Source organism: Fukomys damarensis, unplaced genomic scaffold (assembly GCF_012274545.1).
Source record: "Fukomys damarensis isolate Sample0158 unplaced genomic scaffold, DMR_v1.0_HiC HiC_scaffold_5, whole genome shotgun sequence".
NCBI lineage: Eukaryota > Metazoa > Chordata > Mammalia > Rodentia > Bathyergidae > Fukomys > Fukomys damarensis.
In genome coordinates, this window is record NW_022900917.1 from 15,189,608 (window position 1) to 15,216,101 (window position 26,494).

The 26,494-nt window shown below is 39.1% G+C and overlaps 1 protein-coding gene across 2 annotated transcripts in view; it reads left to right on the plus strand.

The window, feature by feature from the left end:
- The first annotated feature begins 1,119 nt into the window (after window positions 1-1,119).
- Window positions 1,120-26,494, plus strand: part of Ankrd46 (ankyrin repeat domain 46) — a 27,293-nt gene continuing 1,918 nt past the window's right edge. Inside the window, exons 1-4 of one of the 2 annotated variants that reach the window (XM_010619545.2) lie at window positions 1,120-1,303; window positions 17,867-17,962; window positions 20,038-20,375; window positions 21,537-21,695. In XM_010619545.2, the coding sequence (XP_010617847.1) occupies window positions 20,065-20,375; window positions 21,537-21,695 (470 nt within the window). In that variant the 5' untranslated portion in view covers window positions 1,120-1,303; window positions 17,867-17,962; window positions 20,038-20,064. Of the gene's footprint in view, window positions 1,304-17,866; window positions 17,963-19,031; window positions 19,417-20,037; window positions 20,376-21,536; window positions 21,696-26,494 lie in introns of those variants that run through there. The other variant, XM_010619546.3, reaches the window with a different exon arrangement.

Sequence of the window (26,494 nt, forward strand, 5' to 3'; positions counted from 1 at the left end):
GAGAGTGTGGGTGGGGGGGAGCTTTTTTACCTTCCCGGCGCTTGAGCCATGGCGTCTGGGTCGGGAGCAGGCGTGGTTCTCCTTCCCGCGGTGGATCGGGGCCCAGGCTTCCTCCCATCGCTCGGGAGCAGGCGTGGTTCTCCCGCAGCTTTTGTTTCTTAATTTGATTAATAGCCTGAATTGATTGCTCTTAGAATAATGTGCAAGGCTGAATGCAAGAAACCCGAACCGGCTGCTTTTTAGTTTAAAAGAAATGTAATGCCAAAAAAAAAAAAAAAAAAGGTTTACTAGTTAAGGATTATAGTGATAATATGTTAAACTTGCACTGAGGTCCTTACTGCTTCAGTCCAGTTTGATTTGAAGTAGAGACTTGGTTGTAACATGCTTGTTTTAGTGAGCTCACTTTACTCTTACAGTGTTGTTAGCAGCATCAAAGGGAAGGCCTAGATTTTTTCAGGACAATAAATTAATATTTTACGGGATGTAGGAAAGGCATTGGAGAATAGCTGTGAAATCATGAGTATCCCATCTCTTAGCCTTATCAAGGTTTAACAGCACATTTAACAGTTTGCATATTCAGTCTTCACACAGCAAATATATGTACACCCTTCCTTTCCAGGCAGGTGCTGTTCCAACCATTAGGGAAGTAGGAAAGTGATCAAAAGTCCTTGTTCTCATGAGCTGACATTCCACTGGAGGGAGGTGAGGACGATCAACAAAATAACTTTTAAGAATTAAAATATATTCAGTTACTATAAGGATTTCAAAGAAGCAAAATACAGCAGCGAAGGAAAATAGGAAGTACCACATGCGGTTGTAAATGAGGAATGGTGCACGGAGAGCACTCTTTTTTTTGTTTTTTTAATTTAATTTATTGGTACATTCTAGGTAGACAGTACAGTTACATTCATTACCAGAATCTTTTGCCTTTACATGCCAGGTCCTGGTTCCCATTTTTTCCCCTTGTCCCCACCCTCCCTTCACCCCCTCCTCGCCTCCCCAACCCCCATCCCCCCTTCAAACACTTTAATTCCATTTTTACATTTTCTCATACTTTTTTCTTCTTCCCTTATTCCCCCTTCCCTATCCTTCTCACTGTCTCTACACCTTTGGTCCTTTTCTTCCTATTTGCTAAGTGTGGGGAGCACTCTTAACACTAAAGAAGTGGGTGACAGCCTGCGGTCATCAAGGGGAGGAGCAGACCACGCAAGTGCAAAACCCAAGAACCTTGTTGACCAAGGAGAACCAGCAAGGACCTCGTGGGTTTGAGCAGGAGGAAGGAATATGGCCAGAGACCTAATGGGTAAAGATTGGCAAAGACTTTGACCCTAAATGAAAGGGAGGTGGTTGGAGGGACTTGAGCAGAGGAATGAGGGGATCTGACAGATTTTGAAGGATCACCCTGGCTGCAACGTCCAGAATGGACTGTGAGTACGGGACGGAAGCAGAGACCCATTAGCAGGTTGGTGCAATGATGGTGGAGTGACAGAGGTGCCATAATCACCCCTGCTCTCAGGGGCTTTGTTCTACGATTCCCAGTGGATGCCTGACACCTTGGATAGTACTGAATTCTGTGTACCTGTGTGTTTGTGTATGCATATCTAAGACAGAATTGACTATAAATCAGGCATAGTAAGAGATTAACAGTAATAAAGCAGAGCGATTATACTGAGATGATGCAGTATCTGTGTGGTGAGAGGAAGCAGGTAAATGTCACAGGTAAGTGACAAGAGTCATGAGGGAAAAAAACCCGATTAGCACTGTGACACTAGCTACTACACAGGAGCTCCCTGAGAAGCAGCACTGCAGTTCCACTGATAACTGAGAAGGCCGCTGAGTAAGGGCTGGCTGTGTATACTCAGAGGATATGTTGGACGAAGGATGATTCACATCTGGTTTGGGCCAGATTGCTTGAAATTTCATCACATTATGCAGAATCGTGCTTGAGTTTGGATTTAGGAATTATTTCTAGAATTTCCCATTTAATATTTCAGACTGCAATTGACTGGGTTATTGCAATGGGAAAACTAACCTTGGATACAGGAGACTGCTGTAGTAAGAGGCCGCCCTACCTTGGGTGAATCAGGATTTGCTGATGGGTGCTTGGGAGGGGAAGAGAAAGGAGTGAAGCAGGACTCGTGGCCCTGATGCCGTTGCCATTCGTGGAGATGGCAAGGACTGAGGGACAGTGGGGAGGCACTGGGAGTTGGGTGGAGCAGGAGTCAGTTTAGTTTAGTAGGGGCTGATGTGCTGTGGATTTATGAGAAACCATAGTTCAAGGGAGAGGTGTGGATAGAAATATAGAAATTTGGGAATTGTTAGAAGAAAGCCATGGGACTATGGATCTAGTCAGAGAAAATGAGGATTGAGTCATGTTTGGGGCTCTCTTTGTTCAGAAACTGGTGTGATGAGAACCTCAGAAGAGGCTGAGCAGGAGACTCTTGAAGGGAAAAGGGAAAAGTGTGAGTGTGGAGGGCTGAAGGCCAGAGAGAGTTCCAGGGAGAAAGTGGTCAACCATATTGCTTCCTGTGGATTCCATAAGCCGGGTGGAATGGAGACGAGATAATTAATACTGGGTTTAACCAGGAAGACTGTTGGTCACCTTGCACAGGCATTTTTAAGAGAACGGTGAAAGAAAAAACCAATTGATAAAACTTCAAGAGGGAATAAGGACGATTCCTCCAAGTGGAATTGAAAGTTGAAAGTATGGGCAAGTCTTTGGGGGAAAATTAACTGTAAATCTTTTACATAGAAATTATTTGAAAGCACTGTAATCATTACCACAGTAAATGATTTTTATTTCTAATTAGCTACTTAGCAGCTAAACTTCGACTATATTATCAAGTCACTGGTAGTAATAATGTAGAATTAACTTGTATGTTAGATACAAGGTAGTAAATCCAGCCTATACAGGCAGGAGATTTAACTTCTACCTCTTGAAGAGAAGTGTATCAAAGAATCTGTGGGCATATTTTAAATCCCCATGCTGTACTCAGGTAACGATATGAGTAGTTCATAGAAAATTCAAGAGAACCTCTAGTTGTATTCCTAGAACTAGTGAAGAGTTCAACAAGGTTGCTGATGTGAAATCAACACAAGTGCATTCATTTAGTAGTAACCAGGTTAAAGTTGAATTTTTTAAAAGATACCAATTGTAGCAGATATAAAAACAATAGCTTACTTAAAAAATTTTTAAATGTTTAATACTTTCATGGAAAAAATACAAAAAATATTAAAAGATAGTAGAGAATACCTATATATGTTTCTGTTCAAGGGTGGAATGACTCAGTGTAGTAAGCAGAAATGGTAATGAGGTCTGTGTGACACATGGCAAAGGATCCTGATGTCTAGATGGAGTTGAAAATGGCAAATAGTAGATTAGGTGATTTTGAAGAACAGATTAAGGAATGTCACCATACAAGACATCAGGGACTATTATAAAACACAAGTAAGTAAGAAAGCTTGCTATCGAAACATATATATATATATCATATGATATATATATCTTAGACTATTGGAACGTAACAGCTGAAACACACATAGGACCAAAAATGTGTGTTAGAGCTACATTGTTCAGTATAGTAGCTGTGACCATAATCGCTGTTATTGTTTTTTGAAACAGGATTTCACTGTGTAGTTCAGGCTGGTCTTGAACTCTTAACCCAGGCTGGCCTCGAACTCGTAGCGATAGTCCTGCCTCAGCCTCTCGAGTGCTGGGATTACAGGTATTCACTGCTCATATGTCTATTTTGTACCTAGCATTAATAATGGAAACACTGGTCCTCACCACTCTGATGTTCTGGTATTTACTGCTGTTTTTAAAAAGCATTTTTGATATATCTTTGGTGGGGTTGCATATTTTTTAAAAATCTTAAATGTTTTTATCTGGTGGGGTGCCTATGTGTACTTAGCAGCATTCTGTATTTCCATAATCTCAAGAAGGAGAATTATCAAAGCAAAATTTTTATTACAAATAATTGTAAGCTCAGAGACTTTCCAAGCAAAGTTCAGAATTGGGGAATATTGACATCAATTCATGTAATCCTGTTGAAATTAATAGATGAAATTGGAAATTTTTCTTTGACACAAAAGCTAATGCTCATTATCAGTAAGATTGTAGTTTCTAAAAAAATAAGTAATGAGAGAGAGAAAGATCCTAAAGAAAGAGATGGAACATTTGAAGATGAAGGACTCAGAAGATGTAGCATTAGAGTACTATTATGCTACTTCTAGTTAATGTAGTTCATTAGCCAGAGAAATTTTCACAAAAAATATGTTCACAGAAGTTGAGAAAAATACTTAGTATGCCATAAAACAAAGCAAAGAAAATGGAAAAAAAAATCCTCAGAATCACAAAAAGCAAAAAAACAGTCAAAATTAGAAACAAAGAATAAGGGTGTTGAGTAAAAAACAGTAATGAATATGTTAGCTTATTAACCCAACTACAGCTATAAGCATTTTAAATGTCAGTTGTCTAATGTACGAAGATTACCAGAACATCAAAACTCATGACCCCCCATGTATACATGAATTAAACCTACATAGTACCTCACAAATATATATATATATATAAATATTATGTTTCAATAAAAGAAGACAGTTGTATGTTGTCTATAGTAAATACACTTTAAAGCCAACTTCACGTGTAGATTAAAAGTAAATGGATGCTTCACCTTTCTCTTGTTGAGACAAAATACCTAACATACACAGTCTAAAAAAATTATTTTGGCATATGGTTTCTGTCCATGGTCTGCTGGCTCCAAGGCAGAAAAATCATGGTGGAGCTGTTCACCTCATGGCAGCAAGAAGTAGAGGCAAAGGACTCAAGAGACATATCCTTCAGAACCAGCTCCAGCCCATGCCAATTACCAGCTTCCTCAGGCTTGGCCCTAGCTAACATTTGACTATTAGCCCCAGTGGCTTTGTTAATCTGTTGATGAGGTTAGCACCCTCATGATCTAATCTCCTTCCAAAAACCCCTCTCTGAACACACAGCCTTTTGGGAAGCATTTTTGATCCAAACCGTAACTGATGGAGAAAGATATATGTACTATTTTTTTTAAAAAAAGCTGTATTTGCCATATTAATTTCAATTTTAGTATATGTGCTATCAGAGTGAGCACAGCTATATTTCAGACAGAACAGACTTCAAAGAAAGTTATCAAGGATAGAGACTTAGGTTTCTTGAAGAATTGTTCCCTTTTATCATTATCTTCAAGAAACCTAAATCTTTAAGATATACGTGTCCCAAAACAGCATCAAAATGAGTGAAGCAGAAACTGATATGACAGCAAGAATCAACAGATGAATGTGTTCTAGTTGGAGACTTCAACACTTCATCAGATATGGACAGATCCAGCAGATAGAAATCATTAGGACTTAATTGAACTTAGCAACACCATTAATCAACTGGATATAATCGCCATATATAGACCACTTAATCCAAAACAGCAGAATGCACATTCTCCTCAAGGTTACATGGAGTATTTGCCAAGGTGGATTCACCATACCCATGGTCATAAAATATACCTTAACAAATGTGAAAGAATATAGCTTAATACTCTCCTCTCTCAGATCACTAAGGAACTGAATTAGAAGTCAGTAATAGAAACATAGCTGGAGAATCCTCTATTCAAGCTTGGAGATTATGTCACATGTGGCTCAAAGAAGCCTCTAGAGATATTAATAAATATTCTGAACTAAATGAAAATGAAAACACAATTATCAAAGTCTGTAGCATACAGCAAAAGCAGTGCTGAGAAGAAAATTGGATACATATGTTATAAAAGAAAGATATAAAATCCATAATCTAAGTTTACACCTCAAGCTAGAGAACAGTAAAATCTAAAGGAGAAGAAAAGAAGTGATAAGAATTAGAGTAGAAGTTAAAGAAATTGAAAATCAGTATGATCAGTTAAACTAAAAGTTGTTTTTTTTCTTAAAAGATCAATAAACTAGACCAGTAAAAAAAAACGAGAGTATACAAACTACTAATACCAGAAATGACAAGACACCACTGAAGAGCCAATGGATGTTAAAAGAATAATAAAAGAATACCATGAATAATTCGGTGTCCATAGATTTATAATCTAGATGAAATGGACCAGTTCCGTGAAAGGTATAGTCTATCAAAATTCACACAAGAACAAGTAGACTGAGTAGGGCTGTATTGTCAAAGAAATAGAAAAAAAATTAACGTAAAATAGTACCAGGCCCAAATGGTTTCACTGGTGAATTCTATCAAACATTTAAGGAAGAAATTATACCAGTTCTCAACAGCTTCTTTCAGAACATAGAAGCAATGGAAATACTAACCTCATTCTATAAGGTCAGTATTAACCTAATACCAAAACCAGACATTACAAGAAAAGTACAAGATGGTATTGCTCATGAGTGTACATGCAGAAATCTTTAGCGTAACCCAACCATATTAAGAATTATGCACTAACATCCATGGGATGCATCCCAGGTTTGCCAGGATGGTTCAGCATTTGAAAGTCAGTGAATAATTAATCACATCAGCAGGCTAAAGAACAAAATTTAACTGATATTCTTAAGTGCAAAAAAAAAAAAAACATTTAACGAAGTCCAACATTGATTTGTGATTTTAAAAAAGCAATGAACTTGGAATAAAGGGAAATTTTCTCAATGCGGTGAGGAGTATTTACGAAGAGCCTATAGGCAACATCTTACATAATGGTGAGGAAATTGAAGCATTCCTGTCATGATCAACAGTCAGGAGCTTATTTACAATGTTGGAAATCTTAGGTAGTGCAGCAAGACAAGATAAATGTTGGGAAGGAAGAAATAAAACCATCTTTGTTTGCAGATCATATGATCACATATGTAGAAAATCTGCAAGAATCAAGAAATTCCTGGAACTAATAAGCAGTTATAACAAGGTTTCAATGTACAAGATTAATAAAGGGAAAAAAAATCTGCAACCTTGGGTTTGGCAGTGACTTCTTGGATATTTCACAAACGACACAATCTGTTAAATGATTGATAAGTGAAGCTTCACTAAAATAGACATTTTCTGCTCTGGGAAAGATAAGAGAATGAAAAGATAAACCACAGATTGGGAGGAAGTATTGTCATCCAAAACGTATAAAGAATTCTTAAAACTGAGCAATAAGAAATCACCCCAATAGAAAATGGGCCAAAGAACACTTTACAAAAGAAATATAAGAATGGTAAGCAAGGGTATGAAAAGACACTTCATATCACATGGTACAAAGGAAGTGTAAATTAGACAGGAACTCCTATTCATTGCTGGTGGGAATGCAAAATGATATACTCATTTTGAAAGACAGTTTGGTGGTTTCTTATAAAATGAAACATTTCTGCCATAGGATCCAGGAGTCACTCCTTGTTTCACCCAAAAGAGCTTGTACACAAATGTTTATGGCAGCTTTATTCAAACTTTCCCAAACTTGGAAGCAACCAAGATGTCCTTCAGTGGTAAATGCATAAATAAACAGGTTCATCCAGTGTACTGTTAATTCAACACTAAAGAAAACAGCTATGAAACATAGAAGAAAGTTAAATCCATATTCTAAGTAAAAGAAACCAACCTGAAGCTTCATATTGTGTAATTACAGTGACCTGTCATGATCTTTAGGCACTGGGTGAAGAGAGTTAGGAATAGTTGTGGAGACAGAATTCCTCCTGGCCTGGGTGGCCACAAGTGCGGCCAGCAAAGAGGTTGGGAGACAGGAGAAATTTTCCAGAGATTTGAGGGAGTGGAAAAGCCTGAAGATCTTAAGGTACTTGCGGGTCAAGATCTCGATGGAGGAACTGAGTTCCAGGTACAAGGAATTCAAGTGAGGGCAGCTAAAGTAAGTGGAGATAGAGATTTCTGAAGTGAGAAGTTTGCGGAACTCTTAGTTTCATGTTTCTTAATTGGTGATTTACATTAGCTAAAACTATCCAGTAAAATATAATTACAAACTAAAATTTGGACCAGAAAAGACAGAAGTGGTATGGAAGGACATTGTGTTGGATTTTAGATCTGTTTAAATTGAACAATCAGTTAAAACATCTCTGAAGGAGATGTGCTAAAATATCAGTGATAAATTTAATAGTTACCTGGAATCTGAAAGTTTGTCTTTCATTTGTTTTTATCTGTGTCATACGTCTCTACATTTTAAGGTACTAAATGTTTCATATTGCATATCACTTCCCAGATCTAAAATTTGCCAATTCTGAGTGGATAATTTGTTCCATTTATTTAAAAATGAGAAACTTATTCTCCTGTCTGTAAAGGAGTCATCATCTTTTGATAGCATTTTAAAGAACAATTTTCTATGGTAATTATCTTTTCTTGACAATGTAGCTCTCAAATACCAGAACATAAGTTCAAAGTAGCAATTGTTCAGACTTAAAAAGCATTTAAAGTTTTATGGTTTGTCATCACTACAGGTTAGACAGAACTTAAAAAAAAAAAAAATGAAGTCATTTACCATGTGAAACTCATTCTCCTTAGGATGCGTGTTAAATAGTTTAGAGAGATTAAAAAATAAGAACCAGAAGGAAAATGAGGTTGTAGTTGCCAAAACTAGCAAGCACTTCTAACTGGCAGTATTAAAAAACCCTAAAAACAATTTATTGAAAAGATTTTCCCAGAAAACAGCAAGTCTGGAAGAGCCATGGGGCTACTAAAACGAGAGAGACCTGTAGTCACTAACCACTCTGTCACACACAAGTCACAGTGCCTGGTAGGTCTCTTAGCAGTCTGTAAAACTAGTTCCATGGGCAGCCTAGTTAAGGGGTTTCTCAGCCTCTGTTCCCATTTCTGAAAGATTCCCCAGAACTGTCTCGAGACTATAGATATGAATACTGCCAACTCAGAGGACTGCTGGCTTAGCAGGAAAGGCTGAGGGCCGAGTATGAGTCAGAAAGAAAACTGCTACAATTCATTCTCTTTCACTCAAAATTATTATTCTCTGGAGGAAGTTGTCAGAACTGCTGAGTCTGCTCTGCTTGAGAATTCTGGCATTTTCTACCTGTTGTTTCTAAGAGGCAGTTATGAGGAAAGCTTCAGCCAAAAAATACAACTCTACCGGTAATCCTCTACTTATATTTATCCCCCAAATCCGGTTTATGAAACTGATGGGTTTTTTTCTTCTGTGGTCTTAGAGCCATTTCTAAGCATATGCAACCTTCTTTTCCTCTAGGTTTCAGATGTCTCCCCCAAATACATCACCCCAGCCCAAAGCAGGAAAAGAATCAAAGGCGTCTTTTTAAAGCCTGAGCTTCTCAGCTTTCTTGGTTTTTAGACCACTTATTTCCTTCCCACCAAAGGTTTCATCTTGAAATCTTATATCCAGTGGGAAGAAGACACACCTAAAACTCCATGAATCACTGTACCATTTCTTGGTCATTTTGTGTCCACATGCCATTGTAAAAGGTAGTTTTTCAAGTTCGTACCTTCATGAAGCTTGCATTTGTTTTGTATTGTGCATCCTAGTTATTTACAAGGGTCCCTAAAGGCTGGGATTGTAGGTCCAATACAGTAAGGAGTTCATGAATTTTAAGGAACTACTTAGACATAAATGCAGTGGTAGGGGAATGTGGGCAGCTGCTTCACACTCCATGAGATGTCACCTCAGAGACATCTACTAAATCCTCCCTGGTGCTGTAACCTAGGGAGGAGGGCCCACGTCACTGTGTGTCACTAGGATGGATGTTTTGCATGGAAGATACAGCACATGCTAGCACACAGCTAGCATATACTAGGGTGTGGAAGGGGATAAATCACAATAGAATTTAGAAAGATAAACTTGTGTTGAAGGAGATGTACTTTGTATTCTACCATGAGTCATGATAGTTATAGAAACTGGAGGCGAGGGGAGTGGTCACTAGAGTAACCTACACAGTTTCAGCTGTCTGGTTCTTAGTGTCTGTTATAGTTTACATGTGGAGTGTGCCTTTGTTCCCCAGCTAGTGGCATCGTTGGGATGTGGTAGAAACTTCAGAAGAAGGGCCCTGGTTGGAAGAGGTAGGTCCTGCAGCTGAACCCTTAAGGTGTGCAGTTTGTCCCTGGACCCTCTCTCTCATTCTTTGCTGACTGCCCCAAGGTGAGCACCTCTGCTCTGCCATACATGTCAGCCATGTTGTTGTACCCGCACCACAGTCCCAAAGACAGTGCGCCAGCCGCAGACTAAAACCTCTGAAACCCATAGTCAAGATAAACCTTTCCTCTGGTAAGTTTGCTTATCTTGGGTGTTTTTTCACAGTGACAGAAAGCTGATTAACACAGTATCCACACTTGCGTAAAATTGTGTGTTAGATGACTCTGGGTGATCTTTCTACCTCTAAAAATTCCACAGAAATAGGATTGTTTCTTTTTCCCTAAGAATAGAGTTAATCTCATGTCTTCAATCAAACTGTTTAAAGTCTGGTTTAAATTTTGTTAACTGTTTAGAAGATAAATATTTTTGCAGAAGTTGTAGTTTTTATATTTTGAAATAACATTGAATAAATGTCACCAATAACATTTTACATACATTAAGTCAGCTAAGGTAGGTTTAATGAGGTTTAGGTTTTGGAATACACCAGGAACCATATGTATGTTATTAATGTCCTTGGTAAACATTTTTTTAAAAGGAAAATTGAACTTTGTCCCAACTCTGGATTTTCACAATTAGAATTATGGATGGTATGTAACTGAAGTGAAACAAATTTCATAGGAATCCCTTGTGCTTTATTCCTGTTCAGGATGCTAACACTGAACTACAGTACAAGGCAGGCCACGAGGTGGCACTGTGAGGCCAGATTATTAAGGGATGAAGCTAGAAAAAGGCAGGTTTAAAACAAAATCAAATAACTATCACAGAGTAGTACATATGCATGAAAGACTTCCAATTGACCGCCCCATGATCATTTAATTTATTATGTAGTTATAAACTGGAAACCTCTAGGGATTTCCTTGCTAAGAATTTTAAACATGACAAAATTATACAATGAAGATTCTGAAGAACATTGAAGTATTAGAATAAATTAAAATATCTAAAGTATCAAGTGTTTTGTTTTGTTTTGTTTTGTTTTTTTGTACTGGGGATCGAACTTGGGACCTTGCACCTGCAAAGCAGGCATCAGAACCACTGAGCTAAATCCCTGGCCTCTAATGTTGGTTTTATAAAAATTAATTTTGATTTATTTTAAGCCAATATCTTTTCTCAAAGTTGAATTGTAGCTAAACTTAATATAAATAGCACCAGAAATATTAATAAAACTCCTTCATTGGTGTTTTTAGATTTCCTAATGGAAAAAGAAAAATTGAGATAAGGCTTTGCTATTCAAACTAGTAAGAAGTACTTGAGAATAGTATGTCCAGGCTTTTAGTCACTTTTTGAAAAAAAGATTTCCAAAATATTTTATTGTTGTTTTCCCACATTAAAAAAAAAAAAATACTGGGCCGGGGATTTAGCTCAGTGGCACTGCACCTGCCTTGCAAGCACAAGGTCCTGAGTTTGATCCCCAATACCACACACACGCACACATACACACGATATACTCTGTATGAGGTAATTACAAAGAGTTACTTTGAAATATGCATTCTGGACTATTGCCTGTAACATAAGAAACACTTCCAGGTAGTTATTTTTCTGCAGTTTGAAAAAAATTTCATTTTGAATGAAATGATTTTGAAGAGTTAATTTGTGATATGTACACTAGGCTAATAGTTTCCCTTGTGTAATCGATGAAAAGGTTTATTAATTTTGTTTTGTAAGAAAAAAATCTTAGGAAGCAAATTTAGTGACTTGGTTTTTGCACTCTTACATTGAGGATAATGATAATACCTTATAGGAGTTCTGTGAGTATTAAATCCAACAGGAAAAACAGTGCCTGTGGTATAATTTATTAAATATCAAGTATATGTTTCTCAAGTGTTATAAGTGGTTGTTTGCATAGTAATAGCAGACATGCAAACAAATGCTTTTTTCTTTTCATTAAGCTTAGTTTCCTAAAAACATTTACTAGATAATAACTGACTAACCTAGTTTTAATATATGAAGTTACATACAATGAACTGGGCTTTTTAAACATATCACTCAGTAGTTCATGCATTTCAAAATAACCTCCTTTACTGTGTTAATGAAATTTAATTATGATGTAATTGGTAGCTTCACATCGAAGAAATCATGACATTAGGAATTTTAGACTCAACCAAATTTGACTAAAATGTTAGCAACAGCACAAAATATGAACTCTCCACAAATTTAGATATAAAATAAAAATCTGTGATAGATGCAGATCTATAAAAAAATTACTCTTTGTCAGGCATAGTGATGCACACCTGAATCCCAGCACTTGGGAGGCTGAGGCAGGAGGACCACTGCAATTTTGAGGCCAGCCTGGGCTACAATAGTGAGTTCAAGGCCAGCCTGAACTACATAGCAAGATCCTGTGTCCAAAAAATTAGTTTTGAACTTTCAATGTTTTGTACTTTAGAAATACAATTCAGAAGATTCTACTTAAACACTTTTTCCTTTTGATGTTCTTCCTGGTCCTGGGATATCCTAAAAGGATAGGATTCTCAAAAACTTTTTAAATTTACCTGTTACCATTCTTCTAGAAAGAGAGTGCTCTTTTTCCTTTTTGAGAATCCAAAGCAAACACATGCATTTTTTGTCTTACATAGGACAAATAACTGAAGGTTTAGAAATTGGAATCGTACCACAATACGATCACAGTAGGAATCTACTTCACATCCCCTTTTAATTCAGTATTTTAAAAAATAGGTAAAGAAAGGTCTTAAATCCAGCTTAGTTTAGGATGAGCTACAGTCCATAATTGTGGATGTTTTAGATGAGCAGAGAAGGCATTGCATGAGGGCTGCTGTTGCAGTGGAGCAGTTGACCCCTGAGAGCAGAAGCCCCACAGCCCAGGGAACTGTCAGCCTCCACCTTCTCCTTTTTCCAGGGCATTGCCTAAGAGCCCATGTGAAAAGTCAGGTTTTTTTGGAGATTATTTTGTAGTTCTCTTAGACTCACTTCATTTTGATGGGCTTGAAATGTGTGTGAATTTGAACTTGATAGCAGGAAAAATATAGAGCACAATCCTTTTTCAGTGCTAAGAAATTCAATAAGAAAATTATGGTGTAGGGCCGGGGATTTAGCTCAGTGGTTCCGCCACCTGCCTCACAAGCACAAGGTCCCAAGTTCGATCCCTGGTACCAAAAGAAAGAAAGAAAATTTTGGTGCGGTATAGATGAGGAGTAGAATATTCGTTGTCCATTAAACATTGTTATAGAACACTGGTAACCTAAAAGGATGCTCACAGTATAGCAAGCAATAAAATTTAACATTGGTATATGTGGTAGGAATTAAATATATGTGTTCAAATATGAAAAAAAAAAGTGGAGGACCATACCACCAATATAGAATTAGTAGTGATTTCCAGATGATAGGCTTAAAGCAACTTTTATTTTCTCTTTATTTTTGTTTAAACTAAAAAAAAAATATATATATATAATGAGATGTAGAATTAATCATGAGAAAGAATGTTACTTTAAAATCCTGTGATAGTGAGTGTACAGCAGGGAAAGAATTAGTAGGATCTCCTTTGTCTAGATTTGAAGAAACAGTGTTCCAGGCCCTGTGCAGTCTTTCAGGGTATAAGTGTGACGAAGTGCTGACAAATGGCACCAACTTCTACAAACATGGTCTGGAAGAAATTTTAGGGCAGTTGTGAGTGAGCAGCCAAGTTTCACATGAACTGTTTTCTCCTGGTTTTCTTGATAACTGTATGGGAACTGTGTGGCACACTGGAAATACACTAGACCAACTATGTGCCCCGGTCTGCCTCCTGCAGAGGCGTGGCCACAGACTCATCACCCTGTCTAGACCTTGGAAGTTTTATGGTCACCCTCCCAGAGAGATACAGCTGCTGAAGATAAGCAGGCTAAAGAAATACAGCTAGATTTCTTGTAGACATTTTCCCCTCATCCAAGAACTAAGGGTCTGTGTAGAGCTTAGGGTTTTGGGGGAGGATTTGGTTTTATTTGGGCATTGTGTGGTGTCAGGCACGGAACCAGGACCTTGTGCATGGAGGGCAAGTGCTCTACCACTGAGCTGTACCTCCAGCTCCTCCATTTAGATGTTAAGATGGTCGTTTCTAAAGTACCACCATCTACAGTCTGATGACTTCCCTGAGAGTTCTTGTTTCTTGGTTCTTTGAGGTTATTGTATATGTTGAAACAACTATATTCTTTTAAAAGAATAAGAATAACCAAATGAGATACAGAGAATACAGACTGGGGCTTCCGTTTACTATATTTCATTTATTTTTTCAGTTTTAGTACTTTTTTATCTCATCACATTTTAAAAAATTATTAATACCTGTTTGCAGTACCTTATGCTTGGATTCCTTGTGGAGCTGGTGCATGTGCGTAAGATTTTCCTACAAATGATTCATTTATCTTTCTTTATGGCAGAGTATTACACCATTGCTTGTAAACTTTCCTTTGACATTGGAAATGTTGGCAGCAAGATTTGATAAAGTCTCCAGCTGTGCCCTTTTTTCCTTGCACTTTGCTGAAATGTCTGATGATTTGATCTCTGATTAAAATTGCTCTACAGGAATAATGTTAGTCCATTTGGACCAAAAATATAGCACTTAGTCTTATTTTGAAAGTGACCTTTCAAAATAAAAAATAAAGCAATATATTATGTATGGTTGTTGGTATTGGATATAGAAGACCAATTTAGTTGTAAGTACAGTAAATGTTAAAATAGAATGTCTTCTCTCCATTAGTTCTTCACCATCAGGAATACAATCTTAAAGTTTTATAGATTGACCTAAGATTGTGGAACCAGAGTTTGAGATATAAAAGGAAAGGAAAGTTAGGACTTACCATCGAGGCAGGGACTCCTAAGGTCTCTGTGTTAGTTTGCTGTTTGGGTGCAGGAGGCACTGTTTGGCATCTGGAGCACCCGTTGCTGCGGTGTAGGTGGCCACCTCATCCCAGAGGAAGAACGACTTGACGGAGGCCGTCAGAGATTGCCATGAAACACAAGTGGTGAATATTAGGTGTCAGGCAGCACCAGATCTCCAAGACTTGCCTCTGCTTTAACACTGCTGACCTATCTTCCTCAGCACCTACCAGGGCCCTGGGAACAACTGTCGTGATTTCTGTGGCTTGGCTGCTTCCACCATCGACTGTCCCTGTGCCACACTGTGGTGATTTCCTCCACCAGGAATCAGTTCTCTTTTTCTTTCCTGGAGAGCTTTTTTTCCCCCACTAGATATCACCCCATAGCTGGAAGCTGCTCTGTTACCAAGGGGTCACTGTTCTGTACAAGCTTTCTTCTGTACTCAGCTCAGGCGGGCAGCGATGTAGGTATTGAGTACCCAAGTCCCACAGCTGACGAGTAGCTGAGCTGAGGCTCAGGCCCAGGCAGCCCACCTGCTCACCTGCTCGGTGGAGTAGCCCAGCTCTCTGACAGCCTCCAGCACGAGGAAAGCCAAGGGGACCCAGATTGTGTCACATATCTCTCCCTGTTCATCTTCCCACCTCTAAAAGCAGGCTTCACGATGCTTAGCCTTTACATCCACTCACAGGGGAACTAACTCAGCCCTTGAATTGGAAGATACTAGCTCACTGCTCACACACCTACTAATGCCTCCGAGTCCGATGGTGGCAGTTCTCGTTAAGTGCTCCTTTGTCAAACTTCAGGGCACCCACCTGTGTCCTTCCAAATGCTTGGTTCCACAAGTGCTTCCATAAATAACTGACACGTTCCATCCAGCTTGAACCCCAGTGGTACAGCGTGAGGGTACCCGGTGGGACAGTGTGCATCCGCCACTGGTAGGCTCAGTCACCCAGCAGCGAGAGATAAACTCACAGCCTCATCCTGAACTTGTCAAGTCCAGACAGATCACTCTAGTAATAAGTGTACATTCTGTTTTGCATTGGGAAAGACAGATAACTTATGGTGTAATAGTCTTTTAGTCAAAATCTTTATGGCTTTAGCCCAGCACTTTTACTCCATTTATCCCAGAAAAATGAAGACTTAGAGTTATGTTAAAATCTGTACACAAGTGTTTGTAGAAACTTTAACATAATAGCCCAAAACTGGAGAAACCAGATGTCCTTCAGTAGGTGAACTGTTAAACAGTAGTATGTACATGCCATGGAATACTAGAGATAAAAAGGGACAGAGTATTAATATGCACAGCAATTTGCATGACTCTCCAGAGAATTATGCAGAGTGAGCAAGGTCAGTCCCAAAGGATTTCACATACTGTGTTGTTCCATTTATACAACATTCTTGAAAGGAGAGAATTAGAAATAGAACAAAGTAATGGTTTCCAAGGTCTAAGAAGAAGGAAGTAGGTATAGCTATAGGAGAGCAACACAAATGAAAGCAGACTTATTCTTTTCATAGTATGAACTGTTACGTTTAGAATAAATCCCTTGCAATATTTTGACATTGAAATTTGAAGCAAAATCCCATACTCGAGAGGCATTAATTGTGAAGATTCCATTTTGGTGGTTAAAATGAGATAGGTAAAGTGCTAGGCTTTAAATGAATTCATTTCCTGGTTCAAAAAATTAAGTGGCCCAGGGATATAAAGTTTGCCTACACCAGTATTATGGAATCACAGGTCACTAGGAGATGGGTGAAGGTAGATGATTTCTGTGGTACTTGTCTTCATGGTGTTTACTGACCCTGCTGTGGGAGTGCTTCTCGCGTCCAGTTTGTCATCAGAAACACTGGTAGCCTTTATGTTGCACCCTGACGTGCATACTGTGAATGAATCTTCATTAAATGCCGTTATTTCTCTGTATAGTTTATTTAAAGATAATTTGGTAAAAATGGACTTGAATGACCAATAAAAGGTTAACATGAGTCTCAACCTGACTGTGAACTGGGGATTTGGACCTTATATTCCACCAGTTAGCAAGGCACATTTCAGGCATAGAGTCATGGTTTGTTTAATTAAATAATGCTGTTTTGTTGTTCATTCTGCTTGCTCATGATGCTGCGTTCATGGTCCCTCTCAGTCTCTCTGAGTACAGAGAGGAGCAACCCAAGGGGACTCGGTGGAAGGAGGGTGGTGGGACAACACCCCAGTTCAGAAGCAAGGGGTGGAAAAGAAGACTGCAGCTGGATTTGGGCCACATTTCCTTTCACACTCAAGAAGAAGATAAAGGATAATCTGTGGAAGAGATTTAACGTTAGCATTCCAGGAAGATTAGAAATATTTTTTCTTAAATTGATCCTGCTTGGTTTAAATATGGCTTTCTCTCTGCTTTAGGAGCAGTAGTTTATTTCTAAAAATGCTCTTGTTTGGGCGGGGTGGAGCTCAGTGGTAGTGTGCTTATTACCTAGAGCATCCAAGGCCCTGGATGCCAGCATAGCGGCACAGATAAAATACAGACACTTCGGTGGACAAGCCAGGATCTAGTTTCCATTTACAATGTGAAAAATGAAGTGTTTTGTACTCCAAACATGACAGAGAATGAATTTCTAGAGCCCAGTTTCTTTTCTACTGGGGACTCATACTTCGATTCCCCTCTTCTCTTCTCTGCCCCTGCTTGCTTGTTTGTGGGCAACAGAGCAGGTCCCCGAGCCCTCCATTCCCACTTTTCACTGCCTCCTCACTTCTCTGGCCTGTCTCATCGCTGCCTTGCATTTTCTGGAGAACGTCCCCAATCCCCGCTGGCTTGTCTGTTTTTTGAGAACAGCCTGTTCTTTTTCACACCACACCTTTGTTGTAACTGAATTTTCATTTGATTTTAGAAGTTTTCTGGAGAACGTCCCCAATCCCCGCTGGCTTGTCTGTTTTTTAAGAGAACAGCCTGTTCTTTTTCACACCACACCTTTGTTGTAACTGAATTTTCATTTGATTTTAGATCCTTGCTGGCACATTACTGAATGTTTTTGTTGAAGCTGCTTAAGAATTCAGAAAAAGTGCTTCAGTACCCACGAGGAAAGATCAGATCTTAAGGGTACGTAAGTTCTGTCTGCTGTGGACACCTGTACCGGATGTGAGACCCTCAGTGTCCCTGCCGGTGTCCCTGCGTTCCGGCAGCTCACTTCCGTACTGAGATGAGCAGTGTCTTATTAAACATGGGGTGAGGTGAGCAGTTTCTCAAGGACAAAGAAACTGATGAAATTCACTACACTTAACTCTTACCTAGGAGGAGATAGCAAAGCTTGTATTTTTACAGAGCCAACTTTCAGAAAACTCCCAGTCGGCCAACAAGAATTCTTCGCATGTTTGGATCAAAACACCAATGAGATTGTTTTTCAGAGTCCTTACAAAATTTAGCCAAAACATAATACTTTTTGAAAAAGAGCTCAATATATGGTATTTTATTTTTTAAAAAGTTTGTGATAAATTTTAGATTTTTTTATGATGCAGTACTGTAGGGGAAAGGGGGAGATTAACCAAGAGTTCTTGACTATCTTATTGAGTAAATTCTCATGGAATTAATTTTGTTTAAAAAGCATCAATATTACAATCTGAAGGTTTTTTTTTTTAATCTCGATCTCTGTAATTCTTAATCATAAACAGATTTTCCCCTGATTTGGAACACTCCTTGTCAGGTCCTGCTCGCCCTTCTTACCCACTGAGGCCTTACATGTTTTATGTCCCTCTCCAGTTGTCCCCTCTCTCAGCCATGACCTTATATAACTGCTTTTTACTGAGGCTTAAAATCCTACAGTGACTCTCACTGAAATTCAAGTGAGATCTTACCATGGAGTTGTTAGGAAGATTAGGTAAAATTCATGAAAACCCTCCAGCAGGAGCCTGGCCAGAACAGGTCCTTGGTCTATGCTCAGGCCCCCCTTTCCCCCACAGACCCCAGACCGGCAGCAGAGCCCTGCTTTGACTTAGCCAAAGCACAGTGCTTCTGGGAAGAAGCAATCACTGTGCAGTCCAGGGTTGGAGGGAGGATGGCTGTGTTGCGGAAGGAGCCCTCAGGGGACAAGAACCCCACCCAGCTCAGCAGCCTGTGTTCTGCTTGTGTGAGTGGCCTGGTCCATTGCCCACTTCCGCTGGTGTTCTGGAAAGGAGGGCTTCACCTGAAAAGCCGTGTGAGCTGAGCCCGGCGGGGACCAAGCTGTCGCTCCCGTACAGTAAGCGCCAGCCTGTCAGAGCAGTGCAGTCTGCCTTCCTAGTTTCTCGTTTCAGTTTTCTCCACAGATGACCTAGTAAAGTTTCTTTTGGTAGCCTTTTTCTTAATCAAACCAAAGGAAAGAGGTTTTTGCATTTGCCAAGGCAGAGTGTCCTGATGGTCCAGGCAGAGAAGAATCCTGAGACCGAGAGGAAGCACCCGGGGACTCGGCTGAGGGCTGCTCTAGTCCTGCTCTCTCTTCCCGGGCAGACAGGCTCTTCCTGTCTGAAGACAGAGGACAACAGGATAGAGCAGAATAGGGTTAATGTAGAAAAAGAAAGGTAATGTGCATTTATTTTGTGATATTTCCAATCTTTAAATTGTTTTTTACTTTACTTTTTGGATGAAAATTTGAAACCTGGGCTATAAACACAACATTCTAGCACCTCCTTATTGAGTACTAATTAAGTTATCTTTTTTCCTGCTCCTGCAGGTAACTTCACTTGTTTACACTGTAGAATAACTCAGAAAAGGCAAATACATGGAAGAGAATTATTTTGTATAAAAGTAAAAATGCGTACTGGCAATAACATTCGTACATACACACATATATATGTTTCTTTGATGTCTGACGATCGTGTTATCTTTGTCTTCTGACACTGTAATTAACTTTAAGCCATTATATCTTGCTTACCTTTAAAAAATCTCTTAATCTATTTACATGATGAAAAGCAAATAGAGCTTTATAGTAATTTAATTGTAATTTCAGTCCAGCAGATGTGAATAAAATATTTTAATGGAAAATAAGATATAATTGATAACTTCATTATTGTCTGTTTGGTAAGGTGGTGTGTTATAGGCAAGGGGCAAGGAAGGACAAGAAATAATGCTTTTCTGATTGACCTCATTGTCTGGGTTTAATTGGGCTTCATCAAGTCTCACGCACCCGTATTTTGTTACAGGCACCTTCCACCAGCCACATCGGAGAAATGTCCTATGTTTTTGTAAATGATTCTTCCCAGACTAATGTGCCCTTGCTGCAAGCCTGTATTGATGGGGACTTTAACTATTCCAAGCGGCTTTTGGAGAGTGGCTTTGACCCAAATATCCGGGACAGCAGGGGGAGGACCGGCCTTCACCTCGCAGCTGCCCGAGGGAACGTAGACATCTGCCAGCTGTTGCATAAGTTTGGTGCTGATCTGCTGGCCACAGACTATCAAGGGAACACAGCTCTTCACCTCTGTGGCCACGTGGACACCATCCAGTTTTTAGTTTCCAATGGACTCAAAATTGATATTTGGTAAGTCCTTCGTGGTTTTTCAAGTCTAGTCATTCTTTCCCATTTGTCCTTCAACTAATGTTTTAATCTTGGAGTCTTGATGTTCTTTCTTCATTGATATCATTATATCATAATGATAAGTTCAGAAAGGTATTAGAGACAGTGAAATCTTGTGAGGTAAATGAACAAGAAGTTAACTTCTAGATTTATGCTGAAGCACTGTAATGTTTTCTGTGAAAATAGTGGCCAGTTTATGCTAATTAATTGTGTAGTGTAAGACGGGAAAAAGGAAAGAACTAATGTTTGTTGAAAATGTACTATGAGTTGGACCGTGTTTACTTAAGGTAGCTTGTTTTATCCTCAGAACTGCTCTTGCAGTTAGCCTGTCATCTTCATTTTACAGGTGAGATGTCAGAGACAAGAGGTCATGTAGCTTATAAGGGACAGAGTGGGAATTTGAACCTAGTTCCACTAACTACAGAGCTCACGTGGCTTATGTTATGTAATGTGCCAATTTCATACTCTCTCCGGGGCCAGAGTCCCTTTTAGACTGAACAGTGTGAGGAAGTCATAGGTTTCTTCTTTGATTTAGTGATACCTCATATCTTGAGTTGGGAAGACATCGGGCCCCCTTTAAAACTGAGCTTGAGATTTAAATCACAGTTCCCTGTTGCCCGAGATTTTTTTGTGATGCCCTTGAATCGGAAAAGGACAGTAAAGGACTCTGTTAGCACAGGACAGACTATGGGGGAACTGATTGCAAGATTCAGTGCAGTTTGAGTTCTGTCCTGTTATTAGTGTTAAATAGATATGTGAATTAGGGAGGTTTTTTTTTTTTTAATTCTTAAGGTTTTTAAAAATATATATTCTTCCTATAAAACATAGGAATTGTTGAATAAGAGGGAAACTACAACTGAACTTCCCAGGTAATCTCTAAGATGTTCTCTGTCTCTTTTTAATTTATTCTCATTTATCCCTCTTTTGCCTGTGCATTCTTTTTCCTTTTCCCTGGAAGAAAAAATAGGCTATTTTGAACATCAGCTTCTAGCTTGACCATTGTCTCTGCTCTGGGTCTTAATTTTGACTCATTTGTTGTCATGCTTTCCTCATTGAGAGCTATACAAATGGACACTAACTGTGTAATTTAGCTGTTATAATGGTCTCTTATGAACTTTTTCTTAGCAATCATCAAGGTGCTACTCCTTTAGTTCTGGCAAAGCGCAGGGGCGTGAATAAAGATGTCATCCGATTGCTGGAGTCTTTGGAAGAACAAGAGGTGAAAGGATTTAACAGAGGAACCCACTCAAAACTGGAGACCATGCAGACGGCTGAGAGTGAAAGGTACTTGAGGTGTAGTGTGTAAGGCCACCTCACGGGGTACCGGGTCTCGTGGTGACTTTGCAGACTTTATAATCCTTCCTCTCATGTGAAGGGTTTTGGTACTCTTTGATCTCCAGGTAGGTCCTTAGTGGCTTCAGATTACGACTGAGAGAAGCTCTCCCCCAGAAAGTTCTGTGTGCCACATTGCTTACTGTGCACATAGCCACCTGCTGTGTTGGCGGTACAAAGAAGAAAAGGCGGTGAAGAGCTAAACTGAAGGAAGGAAGTACATAACAAGCTTGAGAATTTTAAGTGCAGATCAGAAAAAAAAAATGGAATTTCAAGAAAGGAAGAAAAAGACTGAAACTTGGACAGCATTGGAAAGAAGAACTGAAGGAAGGAAGTACATAACAAGCTTGAGAATTTTAAGTGCAGATCAGGAAAAAAAAAATGGAATTTCAAGAAAGGAAGAAAAAGACTGAAACTTGGACAGCATTGGAAAGATTATAAAGATCACTTCAAGGGTAGGGAAATAGGATGATGGGAAATAAGCAGGAGAGGGAAACTAAGACAACATTTAGCACACACATGATTTAGCCATTGAAAGTGACTTTTCTGTAAGTGGAGCTAATGAACTCTGGGCTCCTCTTTGTAATTGAAGCTAAGACACAGTGACTGACAAGGTCCTCCAGGTCTCGCCACTTTTCATGTGGATGCAGAGGGAGCACAGTTCAGGGAGCTCTGGGAAGGAGGCGGCTCACTTCTCCTGGTTTGGCCCCGTACTCCACAGGTAGAGTCAGTGGGTCACCTAGCTGTTAGTGGCGTGTAGTTTTTGGACCACTGTGGAGTTTCTGCCTCTGGGTAATGCAGAGGAGCAGAACGAGCTTCCTGTAGCCTCTTAGCACATTCTTCAGTAGAATAGAGATGGAGTGAAGAGGAGTCCACATCAGCTGTTGACCCAGTGTCTGATTGACCGGGACTTGAATTTAGGATTACACAAAACCTAGACCTTTGGGATCATAGTTTCTGTGAGTTCTGCTTGAAATGTCTTTCACAGTTTGTCTTTCCTCTGATCCCTCCTCCTCCATGTGCTGGCTGGTGTACTCCTGGGGGCCATTAATTCCACTCTCAAGCTGAGGTCTGTTTTGTGTAAATACTTTTAAGCACTTAGTATTGTCCTAAAGAAATGTAAAAGTCTTATTTCTAAGATGGTGATGCCCCTTAAGAGTTACCGCTGAAAGCTGACAAGTGGCTATGGTAAAAAGAAGTCATAGATGCACTTGGAAGCCCTCTTTCGGCTGTGTCCTCTCACAGTGCTAACTGATATTTGTGACAGAACACGTTCCTCCAGAATAACTTGAAATGTGTTTTCATCTTTCTATAAAATACCAATTACTTCAAGCTTCTTTACTATGAAAAATATCCAAAAACGTGTTTTTGCCTGGTATATTTGGGGGACTTTAATATCAATAATAGCCAGTTCCTAATTCCCTCTTTATTAGAAATCTACTTCTAGCTTTATTTTATCTCAGGTGTGATTACTCATTAACTAAGAAATAATTAGTTGTTTGAGCAGTTCAGTATCAAATACTACTCTGGCTTTTTTCAAATATCAGTCATTTGGCTTCAGCATAAAGAATTTGGATAATTTACAGCTTTATATAACACCTCTTCTTTAAAAATTAATACTTCTATAATTTTATGTTTAAATTTTAAAAATTTATTATTAGTACACGTTTGTGGTACATATGATTACATTCATTGTAGGGAGTTGATTCTATAACAAATGGTACACATTTATTTTAAAATTTTTATATTTTGATATTATATATTATTAAATAGTAAGTTATTTAAATAATATTATTTTTAAATATTATATCATTTTTTCTATCTCACTCCTGTCCCATAGTGTCAGGGTAGAAGTACAGTAGCTAAGGCTTGAGTCTCCAGGCAGCATCATTAGGAGAACACAAAGCAGACAACAGTGGAATAGGCCTCACAGCTATCAGGATGTGTAAGCAAAAATACAGACAGCTAGGGGCTGGGGATTTAGCTCAGTGGTGCCACTGCCTGCCTCAAGTGCAAGGTCCCCAGTTCAATCCCTGGTACCAAAACAAAAAAGACAGCCACAATATTCGAGGAGAAATAGAAAAATTGGAGACTTCCTATCTTGCTGGAGTACAGCATTTTGGAAAAGTATCACAGTTCCTCAAAAAGTTCCAGGTGGAGTTAGCATCTGACCCAGCACTTCTACTTCTAGGTACATATCAAAGAAAATGGAAATTGTATGTCCACACAAAAACTTGTGTGCAACACATGTTCATAACAGCATTTTTGTAATTGTCTAAACAGAAACCAATCCAGACATCCATCTACTGATGACAGAATAAACAAGATGTCATCCATTCCTCTAATGGGACATTATTCTCCCTCAAAAAGGAATGAATACTGACACATGCTACAACATGGATAAATATTGGACCCTTGTCACATGGGAGAAGCCAGGCACAAAAGGCTACATGTTCTATGATTCTTTTTCTATGAAATGGCCAGATAGGCAGCCCTGTAGAGATAGAAAGTAGGTTAGTGATTACCAGGGGCTGGGGGAGGGGCAGTGAGAAGTGACTAAGGTACAGGGTTTCTTATGAAGGTGATGAAAGTGTATTGGAATTAGATCGTGGAAATGGTCTGTAACTTTGTGATGAACTGAAAGCCACTGGATTGTACAATTTGAAAAGATGAATTTTATGGCATCTGAGTCATCTGAGTTTAAAAAGTGGAGGATTTGAAAGGATTGGCTGGCCCACAGTACTGTGGCTTAGCTGAGTGACAGCCTGTTCCACACCAGAAGATAACACAGTGCTATATGCATTTACTACCATGTCTTCCTCATTCTTTCCCAAGACAGCCTAACTTCTGTGTAAAGGCTTATAAATTAAGTTGATGAAAAATACCTTCCCTGCTCCTACTTATCATCAGTTTAATTTAATTCCTTTTTATTATATTTTTATTGTGTAGGTATTGGATGATAGAACAATATAGATGACATGTTTGAAAAGACGTTTGTTCATGTGTGTGTACACACAGCAGTCTGCTGGAGTCTGGTATTCCTGGGACAGTAGCATTTTATTAGATAAAAACGACTGTTAAAAATGCTGACTGAGGGCTGGGGATTTAGCTCAGTGGTTCCGCTGCCTACCTCGCGAGTGCAAGGACCTGAGTTCAATTCCCAATACTAAAAAAAAAAAAAAAAAATTGCTGACTGAGGTTGGGGATTTAGCTCAGTCGATCCACAGCCTGCCTCGCAAGCATAAGGTCCCAAGTTCAATCCCCAGTACCAAAAAAAAATTTTTGATAGGCAGGGCATTTTGAGTTCCTAGGGAGTGATCCCTGAATTCTTCTCAATTTAGACCTAACATCTTTGAGTGTGAGGGCATCTCAGCTCAGACATAGTCAGTAAATTTCAAATAGCTCAAACTAAACACATTCCGAATTTCTTTATCTCTTTAAGGTTTTGTCTGTTTAGTTCTTCTCAAAATTGTAATGGTATTTTAGAATTTGTTCAAGTTTTCTTAAATCTCTATTTTTATAGATACCCACAAAACACATCTCTTATTCAGGTAACCACTGTTTAACATGAAAAGAGTTTGGATGCCACACACACTGGCACTCTAGGAGATCAGCTGCCTGTGGCTGAAGGAGACATCTTATACTAGGAAAGGCTGAAGGAGCTTTGGTTAGTGGTGCTGAGACACAGAGAGGCCGGGCATGGTGCACAGTGTGTGCCAGCACTCGGGGGCCCAGGATGGAGCAGCACCTGAGCTCTGGAGTTCAAGACCGGTCTGCACAATGTAGCAAGATAATGTCTCAAGGGAAAGGAAGAAGTAAAATAAAGATGTAGGGCAAAAACTAACTGGCAGGTTTTCATGTGCTTATGCGTAGTTCAGGGTAAGTGAGACGCCAAGACATTGTTTCATGCTGTTTTCATTGAGGACAACAAGGAGAGGAGTTTAAGAAGGGTAGGTATGAGTTTTTACAACCAGCAGATAGATGATACCTGTGATTATGGTCTTTGTGGCCTTTAAGTGATACCCTGTGACTGAGTCTGCCTGCTGCGACATAACGGTGAGCACTCATCCCTTCAAGCTGTCAGTGTGTCACAGCGTGGTTCCAGATACCACAGAGACCCTGGTTCTCGCTGGGGTGGTCACGTGCCGTGGACAGTGCTGTGTCAGTGTTTTCATCGTATTCATACTAGCTTGCTTTCAACTAGACTCAGCCTTCATGCCTGAGAGAAATATACTCCTGTGTTACTGCACAAGATAGAAGCAAAATCAGCAGGGAGAAACAAAACTTCCCAGTGAATCCCCAGTCCACTTGTACGACACAGCGATTAGAGGATTGTACTAACAGAAGGAATGCCTTCATTAGTCGGATGATTGAATTAATAAAAATTTTCCTTTAACTTTCACATTCACACACTTTATATAAATAATTTTTAAAATTTACTCATTTTGCTTATTTTTGTTAACATGATTTCTCAGAATATGAATTTTTATTCTGAGTTCAAAATTTTAAATTTAGTATCTTGATAGGAACAACTCACTTGAGCTATTTCAAGACTAGGATTAAAAAAAAAAGATGGGGTTTTAATTTGATTCTGCTAGATTCTAACCCAGGAAACAATCATTACGGTTCATGAGTGTATAGTTTAAAGCAGATCGGACACCTGTGGATATGTAAATCAGCACACAGGTGGGTGGGAGCCTCTGTGTAAGTCCGTTTTTTTTTTTTTTTTTTTTTTTTTTTTTTTTTTTTTT